General features: G+C 35.9%; 1 protein-coding gene across 3 annotated transcripts in view; it reads right to left on the bottom strand.

The window, feature by feature from the left end:
- Positions 1-392: 392 nt before the first annotated feature.
- The window catches only part of MCM8 (minichromosome maintenance 8 homologous recombination repair factor), a 46992-nt gene continuing 31476 nt past the window's right edge, over positions 393-15908 (bottom strand). For 2 of the 3 annotated variants that reach the window (XM_070381257.1, XM_005891052.3), the window contains exons 14-19: positions 12972-13167; positions 11046-11265; positions 10515-10724; positions 5404-5480; positions 2230-2419; positions 393-1529 (exon numbers count right to left, since the gene is read on the bottom strand). In XM_070381257.1, coding sequence (XP_070237358.1) covers positions 1437-1529; positions 2230-2419; positions 5404-5480; positions 10515-10724; positions 11046-11265; positions 12972-13167 — 986 coding nt within the window. In that variant the 3' untranslated portion in view covers positions 393-1436. The remainder of the gene's footprint in view (positions 1530-2229; positions 2420-5403; positions 5481-10514; positions 10725-11045; positions 11266-12971; positions 13168-15908) is intronic. The other variant, XM_070381258.1, reaches the window with a different exon arrangement.

Raw genomic sequence — 15908 nt, 5'->3', positions numbered from 1 at the left:
AAAACCATAGCTTTGACTAGATGGACCTTTGTTGGCAAAGTAATGTCAATGCTTTTTAATATGCTGTCTAGGTTGGTCACAGCTTTTCTTTCAAGGAGCAAGCACCTTTTAATTTCATGGCTGCAGTCACCATCTGCAGTGATCTTGGAGCCCAAGAAAATAAAGTCTGTCACTGTTTCCATTGTTTCCCCATCTATTTGCCATGAAGTGACAGGACCAGATGCCATGATCTTAGTTTTTTGAATGTTGAGTTTTAAGCCAGCCTTTTCACTAGATTTAACTAAAAATTATGATATATAACTAAACTGGAAAGAAATGGGGAAGTGTATATGTATGTATATATATAGAAGGGTTTAAAAGAACTACACTCTTATATTCTGAGGTAGGTAAAAAGTATAATTTTTGAAACTGAAAATTCAAGAATGAGCATTACTATAGATAGCAAGAATTTACTGTATAGCATAGGGAACTATATTCAGTATGTTATAATACACTATAATGGAAAATAGAAAAAATAATATAATATACACATATATATGCATAACCAAATCATTTTGCTGTACACCTGGAACTAACACAGTATTATAAATCAAGTATACTTTAAGAAAAAAAAAGAATTAGCATTAGGAGCATGTCCTTTAGAAAAATGGAGGTAAATGGGAGAACAATTGAGACTGAACAGAAAATTGGGGCATGTGGAAGAGTGGAACAGAGGCTGCTATAGTCTTGCATAGCTATTTAAATCTTTTTCATTAGCTATGATGTTAAGCTTAATATGTCAATATATGGGTGGACACTAGACTTTAGGTGAGCAGGAAACAGTATATACAGAAGTCTAATTACACATGAAGCTTATATCATGTTATAAATCAAAGTCAGTAAATAAAGCTAAGGGAATTCCCTGGCAGTCCAAATAGTTAGGACTCCATGCTTTCACTGCCAAGGGTCCAGGTTCAATCCCTGGTCAGTGAACTAAGATCCTGTGAGCTGCACGACACAGCTAATAAAAAAGAATAAAGAAAAAAATTAAAAATTTAAAAAGTCAATATAAAATATTTCCAAAATTTTGGGGAATTGAAAGTTGGCATCAATTTATTTCTATAAGATGCTCAATTTTGTGTGTCAGAACTATTTAAATATTTAAATGTAACCCTGTGACTGTTTACCCAGATGGACATTTGATATGCACAACCATGAAATATTTATAAGAAAAAGATCAAAAACAAAACTATAAATAACTTCTAATTACATCATTTAGATAAAATGTAAAATATTTTTAGTCTTCTGGAGAAGTAAAAAATTAACACATGATTTTATCACTTCTTAAATTAGTTCAACTCTCTTTTCCTATTACATTTGGGATGTCATTTTCAGAGAACAGTTTTTTTTGCATATTCTTCACAACAAACCCAGGACAGCCTGGCTTGGTAGTCCTTTTACATAGTTTGAAGTTGGTAAACCTTTGGGCCTTTTTTCAAGAGATAACCTTGGTCATTTAGTGATCCAATAAAATTTTCAAAATCAGCAACCTAGTAGAAAATAATAAAAGAGCCTGTTAAATAATATGCAAAAAATATGATTTTTAAAATTAATCTCTCAAACAGTAATATACAGTTGTCAAGTTTTTGGGGCAAATTAAAATCATTTGTACTTCTTACAGAGAAAGCTGCCTACATATGAACCTTGGATTCTATAACACCTAGCTAATCAAAAATAACTCCAGTATGCATAGAATCTTTTATATTTGTTTTAGCTTAGCTTCAAAATAAAAATTAGACTAACTTTTGAAATTGAATGAGCAATTTTCCATATAAACTGTTTTACATGTTTAAAGTGCTATTATACCCATTTTCACCAAGACTTTTAAGTAGTTAGATCAAGTGGAATCATGTCCATTTAACAAATGAGAAAACTGAGGTTCAAAGATGTGTAAAATGACTTGCCCAGAGACTGTCAGAATAACATGGAAACTTGCTATGATGTTTCTCCCATCAAGATGTTGAAAACTCTTTTGAAAAGAAGTTTGAATTTTAGATAAAAACTTTTTTTTTAAGCTCTGAGCAACTAGTTTTATATCTTAAATAAAACAAGCGTTTGTTTTAAATACACCAAAACAGCCTATTCCATGATTTTAGTCTAAATCTTTTGACATTTAAAAGTTCTTCTATACTAATAAAGCCCTCCTGAAATTATTATAAAAAGATTTACTAATTATTTATTTTATCATACCTGAATGTTTAACTCTTTGGCAATCTGTTGAAGTTGATGAAACTGAAATAAATTATTGTAAGTTCTTTCAGCAATTTTGTTGAGAGCAGAAATAAATCTTTTTGCTGCTGACCTGTTGCTCATTCCAGAACCATGCTGGGATCGTTCAAAATCTAGGTTCCCAAATTCATCAGAGTAAGTTCCTAACATGCTTATGGAAGGAAAGAAAAACAGTTACCCAATGTGTTTCAGCTATAGACATTTTTGTCCAAGTTATAAAAAGAAAAATGTGGAAGTAGCCCTGAGGCTCGGGTAACAAAGATTTAAACATGTATTTACTGAGTGGTGATTGTGAATTAACTATGTATGGACTGATTGGGGATAAAAATATTTTGGACATAGCTACCACTTTTTAAGAAACTCCCTATATTTAGAAAGAGAAATACAAATGAATTTTTGCCTAAAAATACAAAGTTGACAGGCTACAATATAAATACTTGGAACATTCTCTTTGATTCATGAAAAAAAGAAATTCTAAACATACTAAATTTAGGTTTTCCTTGGTAAAGATGTCTTCCCAGCTCCTAGGGCAGCTCTGGGAATGAAGTAGAAAGGTTCTGCTGAGTTGCAGTAATGATGGTTAGATAGTAAAGGATACACCTATTTCTCCAGCTCTTGCTGCTTTCTTCTTATTTTCACAATATCATCAAGCAAAGAAATACATAATTCACAGTGAATTTTAGCCAGAAGTCTGAAAGTACCAGTTAGAGATTAGCCATCCTCTCTAGTCCAGCCCTGTTGCTGATTGCCTGCCTTAATTCTCGGCTTATATATAATCTCACAGCCAGGCTCAGAGGCAAAGATGTTATTTAATGAGTTAATTAATCAAATATAAATTGGTCACTAGACAGTAGGCTTCCCATGGCAGAACAAAACAGGTGCAATTCCTGCCCTTAAGGAGCTCATAGGAATGAGTTTAAAGGGTTATTAAAAACACAGCTTCATTTTGTTCCCTGAATAGATAAGAGCCCACATGAAACAGAATAAGCTGTACATACAGGAATGAGTCATCCAAATAAGATTGCAGTAACTAATAAAGCAATTAGATGAATATCTGTATGCCCTAGAAATATAGCATTTTTTAAAATAATTAACTGCTTTATTAGTTGTTGTTGTTGTTTAATCACTAAGTCATGTCCCACTCTTTTGCGACCCCATGGACGGCAGCCCGCCAAGGGAGCCTCATGTACAGGCTCCTCTGTACATGAGATTTCCCAGGAAAGAATACTGGAGTTGGCATTTCCTTCTCCAGGAGATCTTCCCTTCATTAGCAGGTGGATTCTTTACCACTGAGCCACCAGGGAAGCCCATACCATATAATTTACCTTATTCTTATTTCTCATAGAACAGTTGTCACAAATGCTTTAGGCTACTATGTCAATAATAATAGCTAGTATTTACCTTAACTATATTTATTTACAACATGCACTGGTTTGATCTCCTTGCATCAAATCAGTCAATCCTAAAAGAAATCAACCCTGAATATTCATTGGAAGGACTGATGCTGAAGCTGAAGCTCCAATACTTTGGCCACCTAATGAGAAGAGCCAACTCACTGTTAAAGACCCTGATGCTGGGAAAGACTGAAGGCAGGAGGAGAAGGGGACAACAGAGTTGCCACGGCAGCTCCAGTTCAGTTCAGTCGCTCAGTCATGTCTGACTCTCTGTGACCCCATGGACTGTGGCACGCCAGGCTTCCCTGTCCATCCATGGCATCCTTCCCTGTCCATCCATGGCATCCTTCCCTGTCCATCCATGGCATCCTTCCCTGTCCATCCCTGTCCATGGCAGCTCCAGGTCAGATTTTAAAGCCCAAACTCTGGCAGCAATGCTATACCACTTTTACTCAGAGCTAAAGAGAAACAATTGGTTCTGACTCCAAGCAAGCCCAGAACAGTAGCTCTTAGAGAAAAAAAATTACTTAACAAAATAATTTCGTCTTTAAATTAGTATTTTTGCAGCCTCAGATTCCTAACAGACTTATATTTTAAGTACTGTGAGAGCATATTAAGAAGAACTAATTTCTAAATTATGATAAATCCACACAATGAAACACTACAGTTGTGAAAAATAAACGGACACTCTTTAGGCATTGACACGGAATGATTTCAAGATCATTTTCTTAGTGAAAAAACTGAGGTATAGAATGTGTATGCTACCCTTTGTTTATAAAAGGGGAAAAAGAATATACAGATATGGAGTTATAATGTATATTTTATATCTGAAATCACAAAAATTGATTTGTTGTCACTAGGGAAGAGGAAGAACTAGGTAGCTAGTTAACAGTACATGAAGAAACTTTTACCATTAAATACTGTTTGAACTTTGGAATTTTGAGGTATATGAATATAAACCTATTAAAAATTTTTTTAACTGAAATGCCTATCTAAAATAATCAGAATAAGATGTTTTCTCATATGCCACTTCTTAAAAGTTAATATGTGCATAACAGGAAACCAAAAAGCACAAGAAGGAAAAAACAAAGGCATCCATGACCACAAGCAGTTTACCATTTGATGTGTTCTTCTAGGTTAATTGATTTTTTCAAAAACCACAAGTCTAAGGTAGTCATATATTATCAGTTAAAATACAAATTTTTTTCTTTTCTGTCTAAGAACTATGATCTACCAAATGATATAAAATGCAAAGGTCACAGATTAGCAATATTAGTCAAATCCTAATGCATTTACTGATCCCTGAAGCCAGAAATATCACTTCTTAGAATACACTTACCACACATGAAGTATCTCAGAGATTACTCATTGTGGCACTGTGGGACCTGAGATCCCACATGCCTCAGGGTAACCAAGCCTGGAGAGAGTCTATGGGCTGCAAGATCCCACATGCTGCAACTAAGACCCAAGGCAGCCAAATAAATATTAAAAAATGACCCAATTTTTAAATTACCCATTCAAAAACATTTTTTTTTAACATGTAAAGATTATTTACATAGGAATATTTCAAGCCAGGAAAGTATAATTTGTTCTGAGGAAAATAAGTGATCAAATGTGTTAACTAAAAATAATTTTGTTTGGCCTAATTAAATATATAAATTGAGACAGAATGATGACCGTTTTATTTCATTTGATGAATGTTTTATTTCATTTAAAACAGCATTTAAAAATGTATTCTTACCTGTATTTCATAATTTCAACTATGTCCTCAGCATCTTCTTTAGTTGCTTCCTCTCTCAATTCCAACCTTGCTCGTGCCTTTAAAAGAAAACAACCATCTTTAGATAACAAAAGATAAATATATTTAACATTGAGCAGCTAGAGGATATCTAAGCTTATTTCATTAACTTTACACAAAAACTTCTGTATAGAGAGACTACAATATAAACAGTCAGAATTTTAAAATATTATCAATAGCTTGAATATGACAATTATCACTTTTTTTTTTTTTTTTTAAGTTGAGGGTTAGGTTTTATTTTTATTTTTTATTTTATTTTTTAACTTTACAATATTGTATTGGTTTTGCCATATATCAAAATGAATCCGCCACAGGTATACATGTGTTCCCCATCCTGAACCCTCCTCCCTCCCCATACCATCCCTCTGGGTCGTCCCAGTGCACCAGCCCCAAGCATCCAGTATCGTGCATCGAACCTGGACCGGCGACTCGTATACATGTTTCAATGCCATTCTCCCAAATCATCCCACAGAGGGATGGTTTGTCAGACACAACTGAGCGACGGAACTGAAATGAACTGAAGGATAATTGGTTTCTGGAATTTTGTTGTTTTCTGTCAAACCTCAACATGAAATTAGCCATAGATATACATATATCCCCTCCCTTTAGAAACTCCCTCCCATCTCTCTCCCCATCCCAACCCTCTAGGTTGATACAGAGCCCATGTTTGAGTTTCCTGAGCCATACAGCAAACTCCCATTGGCTGTCTATTTTACACATGGTAAGTTTCCATGTTACTCTTTCTATTCATCTCACCCCCTCCACCCCTCTCCTCATGTCCATAAGTATATTTTCTATGTCTGTTTTTCCACTGCTGCCCTGTAAATAAACTCTTTAGTACCATTTTCCTAGATTCCGTATATATGTGTTCAGTCGTTCAGTTGTGTCCAACTCTTTGCAACCCCATGGACCACAGCATGCCAGGCCACCCTGTCCATCACCAACTCCCAGAGTTCACCCAAACTCATGTCTATTGAGTCGGAGATGCCATCAACCATCTCATCCTCTGTCATCCCCTTCTCCTGCCTTCAATCTTTCCCAGCATCAGGGTCTTTTCACATGACTCAGCTCTTCACATCAGGTGGCCAAAGTATTGGAGTTTCAGCTTTAACATCACTCCTTCCAATGAACACTCGGGATTGATCTCCTTTAGAATGGACTGGTTGGATCTCCTTGAATCCAAGGGACTCTCAAGAGTCTTCTCCAACACCACAGTTCAAAAGCATCAATTCTTCAGCGCCCAGCTTTCTTTTTGTCCAACTCACATCCATATATGATTAATGTAAAGACTATAGCCTTGATTAGACAGAACTTTGTTGGCAAAGTAATGTCTCTGCTTTTTAATATGCAGTCTCGGTTGGTCATAACTTTCCAAGGAGTAAGCATCTTTTAATTTCATGGTTGCAGTTACCATCTACAGTGATTTTGGAGCCCCAAAATATAAAGTCAGCCACTGTCTCTCCATCTATTTTGCCATGAAGTGATGGGACTGGATGCCATGATCTTAGTTTTCTGAATGTTGAGCTTTAAGACAACTTTTTCACTTTCCTTGTTCACTTTCATCAAGAGCCTCTTTAGTTCTTCTTCACTTTCTGCCACAAGGGTGGCATCATATGCATTGATATTTCTACCAGCAATCTTGAATCCAGCTTGTGCTTCATCCAGCCCAGCATTTGTCATGATGTACTCTGCATATAAGTTAAATAAGCAGGATGACAATATACAGCCTTGACATACTCCTTTTCCTATTTGGAACCAGTCTGTTCCATGTCCAGTTCTAACTGTTGCTTCCTGACCTGCATACAGATTTCACAGAGGCAGGTCAAGTGGTCTGGTATTCCCATCTCTTTCAGAATTTTCCACAGTTTAAACTACAATATTTATCCTTCTCTTTCTGACTTACTTCGCTCTGTATAATAGGTTCTAGGTTCATCCACCTCATTAGAACTGACTCAGATGTGTTCCTTTTTATGGGTGAGTAATATTCCATTGTGTATATGTACCAAAACTTCTTTATCCATTCATCTGTTGATGGACATCTAGGTTGCTTCCATGATCTAGCTATTGTAAATAGTGCTGCAATGAATAATGGGATACATGTGTATTTTTCAATTTTGGTTTCCTCGGGGTATATGAGAGAAGGCGATGGTACCCCACTCCAGTACTCTTGCCTGGAAAATCCCATGGACAGAGGAGCCTGGTAGGCTGAAGTCCATGAGGTCTCAAAGAATTGGACATGACTGAGCGACTTCACTTTCATGCACTGGAGAAGGAAATGGCAACCCACTCCAGTGTTCTTGCCTGGAGAATCCCGGGACAGGGGAGCCTGGTGGGCTGCCGTCTGTGGGGTCGCACAGGGTTGGACACGACTGAAGCGACTTAGCAGCAGTAGCAGCAGCAGGGTATATGCCTAGGCATGAGACTGCTGGGTCATATGGTGGTTTTATCCCTAGTTCTTTAAGGAATATCCATACCATCTTCCATAGTGGCTATATCAATTTATATTCCTACCAACAGTGCAAGAGAGTTCCTTTTTCTCCACACCTTCTCCAGCATTTATTGTTTGTAGACTTTTTGATGATGGTCATTCTAACCAGTGTGAGGTGATATCACATTGTAATTTTGATTTGCATTTCTCTAATAATGAGCGATGTTAAGCATCTTTTCATGTGTTTGTTAGCCATCTGTATGTCTTCTTTGGAGAAATGTCTGTTTAGGTCTTTTTTCCACTTTTTGATTGGGTTGTTTGTTTTTCTGGTATTAAGTTGTATGAGCTGCTTGTATATTTTGGAAATTAATCCTTTGTCAGTTGTTTCATTTGCCATGATTTTTCTCCCATTCTGGGGTCTGTCTTTTTACCCTGTTTATAGTTTCCTTTGCTGTGCAAAAGCTTTTAAGTTTAATTGGGTCCTACTTTGTTACTTTTGTTTTTATTTCCATTACTTTCAGAGGTGGCTCATGGAGGATCTTGCTTTGATTTATGTCATCAAGTGTTCTATGTTTTCCTCTAAGAGTTTTATAGTTTCTGGTCTTATATTTAGGTCTTTAATCCATTTTGAGTTTATCTTTGTGTATGGTGTTAGGAAGTGTTTTAATTTCATTCTTTTACATGTAGCTGTCCAGTTTTCCCAGCATCATTTACTGAAGAGGCTGTCTTTGCCCCATTGTATATTCTTGCCTCCAATTTCTGGGCTTTCTATCTTGTTCCATTAGTCTATATTTCTGTTTTTGTGCCAGTACAATCCTGTCTTGACAACTGTAGGTTTGTAGTATAATCTGAAGTCAGGAAGGTTGATTCCTCTTGCTCCATTCTTGTTTCTCAAGACTGCCCTGGCTATTCGGGGTCTTTTGTGTTTCCATATGAATTGGGAAATTTTTTGTTCAAGTTCTGTGAAAAATGCCATTGGTAATTTGATAGGTATGGCACTGAATCTATAGATTGTGTTTGGTAGTATAGTCATTTTCACAATATTGATTCTTCCCACCCAGGAACATGGAATACCTCTCCACCTGTTTATGTCATCTTTGATTTCTTTCATTAGTGTCTTATAATTTTCTGTGTACAGTTCTTTGTCTCCTTAGTAAGTTTATTCCTAGATATTTAATTCTTTTTGTTGCTATGGTGAATGGGATTGATTCCTTAATTGCCTTCTGATTTTTCATTGTTAGTATATAGAAATGCAAGTGATTTCTGTGTACTGATTTAGTATCCTGCAACCTTTGCTAAATTCACTGATTAGCTCTAGTAATTTTCTGATACTATTTTTAGGGTTTTCTATGTAGTGTCATGTCATCTGCAAACAGTGAGAGCTTTATTTCTTCTTTTTTGATCTGGATTCCTTTTCTTTCTTTTTCTTCTCTGATTGCTATAGCCAGAACTTCCACAACTATGTTGAATAACAGTGGTGAAAGTGGACCTCCTATGCCCATTTTTTGAAGAGTTTTAATCATAAATGGGTGCTGAACTTTGTCAAAGGCTTTTTCTGCATCTACTGAGACAATCATATGGTTTATCACATTGATTGATTTGCATACATTGAAGAATCCTTGCAAACCTGCAATAAACCCAACTTGATTGTAGTGTATAAGTTTTGATGTGTTGCTGAATTCTGTTTGCTAAAATTTTGTTGAGGATTTTTACATCTGTTTTCATTAGTGATAGTGGCCTGTATGTTTCTTTTTTTGTGTTGTCTTTGTCTGGTTTTGGTATCAGGGTGATGGCGGCCTTGTAGAATGAGTTTGGAAGTGTTCCTTCCTCTGCAATTTTTTTGAAAGAATTTTAGAAGAATAGGTATTAGCTCTTCTCTAAATGTTTGACAGAATTCTCCTGTGAAGCCATCTCGTCCTTGGCTTTTGTTTTTTGGGAAATGTTTGATCACAGCTTCAATTTTCAGTGCCTGTAATTGGCTTATTCATAATTTCTATTTCTTCCTTGTTCAGTCTTGGAAGACTGAACTTTTCTAAGAATCCGTCCATTTCTTCCAGGTTATCCATTTTATTGCCATAATAGTTGTTCATAATAGTCTCTTATAATCCTTTGTATTTCTGCATTGTCTGTTCTAACCTCTCCTTTTTCATTTCTAATTTTGTTGACTTGACTCTTTGCTTTTTCTTGATGAGGCTCACTAAAGGCTTGTCAATTTTGTATATCTTCACAAAGAACTAGCTTTTAGTTTTATTAATCTTTAGAAAGAAACTATCGTTTCTTTCATTTCTTTTTCATTTATTTCTACTCTGATCTTTATGATTTCTTCTAATTTTGAGGGCTTTTTTGTTCTTCTTTTTCCAATTGTTTTAGGTATGAAGTTAGGTTGTCTATTTTTCTTATTTCTTGAGGGAGGATTGTATTGCTATAAACTTCCCTCTTAGAACTGCTTTTGCTGCATCCCGTAGGTTTTGAGTTCCATGACCTTTAAAATTTTTTTTTACCTACCTATTTCTAATGTTACCCAGTAGGAAGAAAAGCAAATAATTACACAGAAAATTTAAGAGAAATCTTATAACCCTCTACCCCCTTTCTAAGCCAAAAGAGCAAGAACTTAAAATAAATGAACCTCTGTTAGACGAATCAAAGATTCCAGCTGCCTAGTAGTGATTGGTGAGCTACTTAATCGCTGGCTCTGCTTCCGGAGCTCAAGGTAAAAATTCTGAAGAATTTGAGCAGCTTCTGTGGATAGCCTTGGATAGACATACTGCCTAGAGTAGCCAATGTACTTTCTCAATAACTGGTGGGGAATTGGATCTATTGTTTCTCCAGGAACCACCTAAAACATGATAAAAAAGGCCCAAGATTATAAGGATATGTAGCAAATAAAATCTTTCTGCTAAAATAAATTGTTTAGATAAATATAATATTCTAAAACTTAGATAAATATTATATTCTCCAAATAAACCAAACTCTGCAGTTCTAGCTCTTGGTCTAGCTGACTTAGATTATTTCAACTGAACTTTATACAAACTCTAGTATTATAATATAAAAGGTGTTTGCTAAGAAAGTTTACATACTACTGCTCTACAACAAGCAACACACTGAACTCTGACTTTCAAACAAAACTGAACCAAATTATTAAAGAGAAGAAACTTACCTTTAGTCTTTCTGATAGTGGCTTATCAGAAACCACTTCAAGTATAGAAGTATTTGAATCCTGACTATTCATACGAGCTACTGTGGCACTGCTAACAGCTCTCTGCTTTCCAGCCCTTATTGCAATCACATGTTCAGACAGTAAATGATCATGATCTTCATTTGGAGTGTCTAACAGGATAAAGACCAGATCAAATCTGGATAGTAGGGCACTCCCCATTCTAAAGGTATGAAAGAAAGAAGAAACAGTGATTAGAATTAAACAGAAAACCTAGAAAGCTGTTTATTCACTTCTTTACTAATCAAGTTCCATGTAGAACTTAAATAATGAAGCTTTAGGTTAAGGAAACAAGCAATAGCTTCTGGATTCAATTTGCCCACCAACTCCAGAGACATACCAGGTCACATGTACACAGGCTTATATGTACCCATATGTTGAGGATGCTTTTTCTCACACCATCAAAACCACTAAATTCTTCTCTATGTTCTATATGACTTCTGATGATTTAGGATTATTGAAATTACAAGCTAGAATGCTTCATGATACATTGAAGATTATCTGGTTGAGAAATTCTTAATCTTTTACATCTTTTGTCTCACCAAAACGCTAAGTCTCTAAAAGCACCTACGCCCATTTAGAAGCAAAAATACCACTTTTTATTAAATATACATCTATATGCCTGTTAGTCATTTTAGTAAAAGTGCTGTGTTCTACTTAATTTTTGAATCTACCAATCACATAACTCCTTTATTTGAGACCAACAAACTGAAATGCAGAATGATTAAAGACTCTGACTAACATTCTAGCGGTACCACTAAAACCAGAATCAAAGTCTCCTGGATCCTTGTTCAAAAGGATCTTTCTGATCTTTCCAATTTAGGACTTTTGTCATTTTACTAAGAAACACTAGTAAGATGGCTTTTTTGGTGCTGGTAGTACAGAAATACCCAGAATCTCAAAGTAAAATTGTGTATTTTACTATGTACCATTTCTACAATTCCCAGGCAGTCCAGTGGTTAAGACTCCACCCTGCCAATGCAGGGGTGAGGGTTTGATCTCTGGTCAGGGACCTAGTAAGATCCAACAAGTAGCAAAAAGATTTTTTAAAAAAAGAAAAAAAGTAGCTATTATTAAATATTATGAAATTAGCATTTTGTTTCCCACTAGAATTTTTAAAGTTCTAAATTTTCATCTGAGGCATCTTTTTGTCTTTTTTTCACTCGTGCATCACTTGAGTCTATTTTCCCCTTCCCAAACATTTTGTTCAACCTGTACACAACAAATTAGAAGAGAAAGCATACTCACATAAAGATATAAACACTGGTTTTGGAAAAAAGTAGGATCACATCACATATACAAATAAGCAGGTAACGTGCTCCTGTCACTTAACAGTAAAGCACAGACATGTTAATTATCAGAGTATATGCAAAGCTACTTTCATTCTTCTAATTGCTGCTTTCCACAGTATAGTCTTACTGTATAGTTCAACCACTTCCCTATCAATGAGCATTTCGTTTCCAGTTTTTGATGGTGATAAACAATGCTGTAAAACCCACCCTGTCAACATATCTTTGTGTATTCTTGTGCCTGTTTCTGTGAATATAACTCCTAAAAGAAATGGCTGGAACAAACAGAAAATACATTTAAAAGTGATAAACATGCCAAGCTGTCCTTCAAAATCTCAACTATGTATGTGAGGCCCCATTTCCCCACTCCATTGAAAATAATGATTAATATTTAAAATGTTTGCCAATCTGGTAGATGTCAATAGCACTTCATCGCTTTAATGGAGTGTTCTAACACATTTTTGTACATTTATTGGAAACTTGCAACCTCTGTAAAATATCCATATGTATGTCCACAGTTATCTTTTTCATACCTATAGGGATTCAATATATTAAAGTATAAATATTTGAAGAGACTTACTTTAAATTCTCAGAAACTGTTTTGGCTTTATTGTAGTGTCCTCCAACTGGATTTGCAGCAGCAATGATGGAAGTTCTTGCAGGGAGGCTACAAACCATGCCAGCCTTAGCAAGACTAATACTTTGCTGTTCCATGGCTTCTAACAAGGCTTGATGTTGATTCCCCATTTTATCAAATTCATCTATTCCACAGATACCTGCAACCACAGTAAAGTAATTCAGACAAAAATTTTTCCTTTGGTCAAGTTTCAAACCTAACAGGAAAGAAATTATTCCACAATAAAGCATATTTCCAAAAGTTTCCAACAGTTAAAATTATGAAGTGTCATACAGTCCAAAATTTGTACTTGATTTACAGCAAATAAAATATTGGTCTTATTTAACTGTTATTTAATTAGCATTTTCCACAGGCAAAGCACTACATGTGAGGGTTACAACAATGAAGATATGAGAGTAACCCTCAAAAAGCTTAAAGAGTTATATCTGAATAGATGAGGTAAGTATATACACATTCAAGATAGTGTATTTTAACAACTATAATAGATATGCATCATCATATGAATTTTCTGGGGGTGGGGTGGGATTAAAAGAGGAAGGGGAATCTGGAAAGGTTTCAAGAAAAAGGTGCTATACGAGCTGGGTCTTTGGGAACAGTGGGCAGCATGATTTGGGAAGGAACACATGGGCTCTAAAGCCAGAAGACTGGAGTGCAGGTCTCAGCAATACCCGGTGTTGACTATAAAACCGTACAGTTAATTGTACACTCAAACTCTTTAAATATGAAGACCCACCACTGAATGAAGGCATTTTATGTGCCAGATGTATTTTACATCTAATCCACAGGTTATCGGAGGCCCTCTAACGTTATCTTGTAATATTTTTCCTCTCTTCCTCTTCATACCATGATAATTTGGTGGTCATGCCCCAAGGGCTTTGCTATGGTTAAACCTTTGTATACCTACTCTATGACTAGTCAGTGCACACCTCTCTGGAACTGATGGTATTATTGGAAATTCTCGAGATTAGTAGTATAGTTCCTCAGAGGTGGGGATAGGGTAGGAACAAAGTCAGGCTACCTCTTTCCCACTTTTCAAAGTATAAAGCAGGAGCTGGCAAACTTTTCCTATAAACGGGCAGATGAAATTTTGATGTTTTGTGGGCCACATACAGTCTTGTCACATACTCTTGGGTTTTTTGTTTGTTCTTTACAGTCCTTTAAAATGGCTTGTGCCCACACGCCACAACTACTGAAACCCACATACCCTGTGCTCTGCAACAAGAGAAACCACCGCAATGAGAAGCCCTCACACCGCAACTAAAATGTAGCCCCTGCTTGCTGCAACTAGAGAAAGCCCTCAGGAAGCAATGAAGACCCAATGCAGCCAAAAAAAAAAAAGTAAAAAAGGATTAAAAAAAAATAGCTTGTGGACTACACTAAAACAGGCTGAAGGGTGGGTTGATCTGTGGACTGAAGTTTGCCAGTCACTGGTTTTAAAGCATAAAGTTTAAATTATGAACATTTTAAGCTCTTTCTAGTCTGTCTACAATTGATATATCTTGTTACTTGTTTTCAAACAATTTTTTGGTCATTTCATCAGATATTGAAGAAGGGAAATATAAAACAGCTCTATTTCTCATTTTTTCCCCTGAAAGTCTTCAGTAAAAATTTTAGTAGGATCCTATTTATCATTTGGTAGGATTATATTTGTTTCTAGAATCTGGTCTCTGTTGACTAATATTCTTTGGTATTTTAACAGTTATATATATATATATAGTTAACGGTGATATTTTTACCATCATAATGCTTGGCTTATCTACATAGATTTGAAAGAGATGGGCATGGAATTTTAACACTCTGCATCTTAAATCCCATTAGCGATCTGCACAGCTAAACACTGTATCACCTTCAACTTCTTTTTTAATGGAAGATCTGACAGTTTAACAAAGTGTGAAAGTGTTAGTTCTTCAGTTGTCTGACTCTTTGCAACCCTGTGGACTGTAGCGCACTATGCTCTTCTGTCCATGGAATTTCCAGGAAAAATACTGGAGTGGGTTGCTATTTCCTTCTCCAGGAGGTTTTCCTGATCCAGGGATCAAACCTAGGTATCCTGTATTGTAGATACATTCTTTACCGTCTGAGTAACCTCTTCCTGTTTCTTATTTTCTTCACCTGCTAACTTAGTAAAAATAGTCACTTCTAATGAGCTATACAATAACCAGAGAAATGCTTTAGAATTTATGAATTCATCAAATACTTACTAAATGCTTTTTATAAGAAGAGGTGGCAAGAATACACAAAAGAATTATACAAAAAAGGTCTTAATAACCTGGATAACCATGATGGTATTATCACTCACCTACAGCCAGACATCCTGGAGTGTGAAGTCAAGCAGGCCTTAGAAAGAATTACTAAAACAAAGCTAGTGGAGTTGATGGAATTCCAGCTGAGCTGTTTCAAAGCCTAAAAGATGATGCTGTTACAGTGCTGCACTCAATATGTCAGCAAATTTGGAAATCTCAGCAGTGGCCACAGGACTGGAAAAGGTCAGTTTTCATTCCAACCCCAAAGAAGGTCAATGCCAAAGAATGTTCAAACTATCATACAATTGCCTTCATTTCACTTGCTAGCAAAGTTATGCTCAAACTCCTTCAAGCTAGGCTTCAGCAGTATGTAAACTGAGAACTTCCAGATGTACAAGCTGGATTTAGAAAAGGCAGAGGAGCCAGAGATCAAACTGTCAATATTCTTGGACCATGGAAACATTCTTGGACCATGGAAAAAGAGAGTTCCACAAAAACATTTATTTCTGCTTCATTGACTTAGCTAAAGCCTTTGATTGTGTGGATTACAACAAAATGTGGAAAATTCTTAAAGAGATGGGAATACCAGACCAACTTACCTGTCTCCTAAGAAACCAGTATGCATGTCAAGAAGCAA

The sequence above is a fragment of the Bos mutus genome, chromosome 13 (assembly GCF_027580195.1).
Source record: "Bos mutus isolate GX-2022 chromosome 13, NWIPB_WYAK_1.1, whole genome shotgun sequence".
Taxonomy (NCBI): domain Eukaryota; kingdom Metazoa; phylum Chordata; class Mammalia; order Artiodactyla; family Bovidae; genus Bos; species Bos mutus.
The sequence above is the reverse complement of the archived record's forward strand: the minus strand, read 5'-3'. Positions and strand labels throughout refer to the sequence as shown.